At 35.1% G+C, this 3,442-nt stretch overlaps 1 protein-coding gene across 2 annotated transcripts in view; it reads right to left on the bottom strand.

Moving 5' to 3' along the window:
* Positions 1 to 3,442, bottom strand: part of ATG7 (autophagy related 7) — a 107,209-nt gene continuing 103,767 nt past the window's right edge. For both annotated transcript variants that reach the window (XM_027887418.1, XM_027887419.1), the window contains one exon: positions 1 to 2,215. In XM_027887418.1, coding sequence (XP_027743219.1) covers positions 2,183 to 2,215 — 33 coding nt within the window. In that variant the 3' untranslated portion in view covers positions 1 to 2,182. The remainder of the gene's footprint in view (positions 2,216 to 3,442) is intronic.

Raw genomic sequence — 3,442 nt, 5'->3', positions numbered from 1 at the left:
AAATAAATGTGCTTATCTGCTAATAGTATGTGAATGTGCATTCATTCATTTGAACAGGATTCTCACAATTTCTCACTCAGTAAATGCCTAGAAATTGAGTAAAAGCAAAATAAGAGGAATTCTGGTCCACAAGGAGAAAGAAAACAACATTACATTTAGAAAACGGAAGTTATTCCAAATCAAACTGAAGTGGTTTTGAACATCAGAGACATCTGGGGAGCATATGTTCAGGAAACAGCTCAGCCTCAGAGAGCTGTATGTTACTGAAAATACAGAGGTAAGGAAACATTACATTAACCCTGAGTTTTGAACCTTCCTGCCTTGTGCTCTTCTGCACTTAAACAGATACTTCCAATGCAAAGCTACAAGGTAACTTTAACAGGATAAGCAGAGTTTCAAATACTTAATTATTAATGTTTATCAGATTCAGCTTTCAAGTTTTAGATAACCAAATTCTGCAAAGACATTCACACTCCCAGGGTCAGCAACTTCAAAAGATAAAAAAGCAGATTATTCCCTTTAAACTGCCCTGCTACCAATTCATAGCTCCAGCTGGACAACGACATGGATAACAACATGGAAGTCATTTGAGCTCCAAACTAAGTATGTAATTTAACAAACTGCTTTAAAAATGTACATGGAATGTTATCAACCTTAGTGCCTGACCTCCAAAAGATCAGTTTACTACCATTACTAGCCTTTCAAAAATATATTGCATTAATATTTTTTTATTACTATGCAGTTAATTAAACTAGACACTATGCTACATAAAAAAATCATGTAAATCTATGAAGAGGATAGTTAAAATAAATACAAATAACTCCTGTTTTAGACACTTCGTGCAAACCCCAGCATGTTTCAATAAATCTTCTTTTATGGTCAGAGCACGGGAGCTGTAGATATCCTTGATGTGAAGGAACTTCTGATGGCACAGAGAGAAGCTGTGAAATTCTCTACAAGAAATATTCAGAGCTTATGTTAAGGAACTAAAATAATTGGATAGAGCAACTCATTTTCATATATATGGGAAACAGAGACTGCTTGGCAGATTAAGGGATTTACACTTTTTCTTAGTGAGTTAGCCCATAAACCCCACAATATAAAGCTGTATAAGAGATTTAAAATATCCTTCTAAAACCTATTCCATATTAAAAGCAATAGATTCAATTCTGTAGTAATTTACTTTGATATTTTACAAGTCCTTTTCCTCAAGTTATCCATTAAACTTGAGGATTCTCAAATTACTGTTTGTGCTCAGCCATGATCTCTGGAACCATTCTTGATGCTGTGAAAATGGAAAGACTTAAATGAACAACAACAACAACAAAAACCAACCAGAACTGCTCCTTTTTAACATCTATAAAGTACTGCAGGACCACATCCAAGAACAGAAGAGTCAGAGAACCAATTTCTTATTTCATTTAAGTATTTTTTTAGAAGTTTTGACTGAATCAGTGATCCACTCCCTAAAACACTTTTGTTTACTATATAACAGATCCTTCTCTGACCTTCAGGAAAGCTTCATCATCATAAAAATGCATTCTGGTCTTTTCTGAGCAAAGTCAGTCAAACCACATTGTTGCCATAGCACGAAATGATGAGATCTCTACAGAGAGGAACACCTGCACTGACACATCAAGAACAATGTACTGTAAATATGTGCTTGGAGATAAAAGCAATGTGGTGGAAGCAGAAGGTGTGGGTTCTTACCCACTCCTGCTCTCCTTTAAAGATGAAGTTCAATTCCCAGTAGCAGAACATATTCAGTCTTAACAACAGATTCCAACAAAAGGGGCACAAATCTGAGAAAGATGAAAAAAGACATGCTGCTTCCATGTGTCCCTTGACAAGCAAAGTAAAACCTGGGACAAATAAACCTCCAAAGTTTATTTAAGCAGTGTATTTTATATGTAAGCTGTATTTAGAAACTAAAAAAAAAAAAAAAAAAAAAAGACCAAGTTTAAACATAACCAACACTGCTTTAGTTATTTACGAAATAAAAATGAAAACATGGAGAGTTCTGTCCATAACAGACTGCTTTTAAGGTGAAGTTATTAATGTCAAAATGTGGATTACATTTGTATTTGCAGTAGTCAGAGTGGGTAAGCAATCATTAACTTGTCAGGTAAAAGATAAAGGTGGGGCTGCAGTCCAGGTCATCCCCCTCCTTATCCAGCTGATTTCAGATTGTTTCATCATCACTCATGTCCCAGATCTGCAACAAAAAGGAAGTGTAATTTTAGTCTGTGGACTTGAAATGTGCCTTTAATATACTTGTATAAATTCAAATTACTATTTAAATTACTTAAAAAGTAAGAATAAATAGCATTTTATGAACTGTTGGCTAGCACCAATGGAGCTTTCCATAAAATACAGTGTTCTTCTATTCTGTTAACAACCTACACACCATTAATTATTTGTCATCTTGGGATATTTTTAAACATACACTTTTCAGCATTTGTAACTTTGGCTATTTGCTACTTAGAATCATTTACAGTAATACTCAGACCAAAAACCAGACATTTTGTTTTGGTTTGTTGACTCACTGGCACATACTTAATGTGAGTAATAACCTATAATAAACAGTATAATTTACTAAACATTGCCGAAAAGTTTCAAGACATCCCATACCTCACTTAACACTCAAATATTAATCTCATAAATAGCAGCTTTAAGACAAGAAGTTATATGGAAATTTGTACTTTTTCTATTGTTTAAAACAATTAAAAATTACAGGTTTTTTTTATTGCAGTACAATAGGATTGTACTTTTACTTTCCAACTTGCCCTTGTTCGGTAAGAGGGTATAGATGGGGGAAAGAAATGAGTATTTTCATAGAACATGAAGGGATCTGGTATCCTTGTGAACACACTAAAGCAAATGTTGGAAATTCAGAGCAGTTCCTAGGCAGCAGATTTGAGGGAATATACAGGGACTTGCTAGCAGAACTATTTTGGGGGGGGGGTAATGTATTCTGAATATATAGCACAAGCTTTTTCTTCTAGAGAAACAGGGGGACACTTATGAGACTATGATTTTTCAGAGGTTTAGCTCATGGCAAATACCCTCCTTCCTTCCACTTGGCAGGCTTAGGCTCAGGACTAACATGGGTACTCAGCTTTAAGCTTATCATAATACTAAGTTTATAATACCTAAAACTTCATCTCTGACTTGGGGCATTTCAAACCTGCCCAAATTATCTGCAATACTTCTGGAGTACCATGACAAGTCTTTCTGAGTACAAAGAATGCAATTTCTAGAGCACAGAGCTTTCAGAAGAAGACTAAGTCCCTCACCTGACAAAAGGTGCAGCAGCCCTGTGTCCCTGGGAAAATGAAATTTAGTTAATTTGTTCCAAAACATAACTTGTGTGTTGGCATAAAATTGCCAGCTGAGTTATTCTCTCATTTTACATCCTGACCACTAAAATATATCACCCCCC

Source organism: Empidonax traillii, unplaced genomic scaffold (assembly GCF_003031625.1).
Source record: "Empidonax traillii isolate 1590-97213 ecotype Southwest subspecies unplaced genomic scaffold, ASM303162v1 scaffold209:size809316, whole genome shotgun sequence".
NCBI lineage: Eukaryota > Metazoa > Chordata > Aves > Passeriformes > Tyrannidae > Empidonax > Empidonax traillii.
Note: the sequence above shows the minus strand (reverse complement) of the source record. Positions and strands in the feature narration are given on the sequence as shown.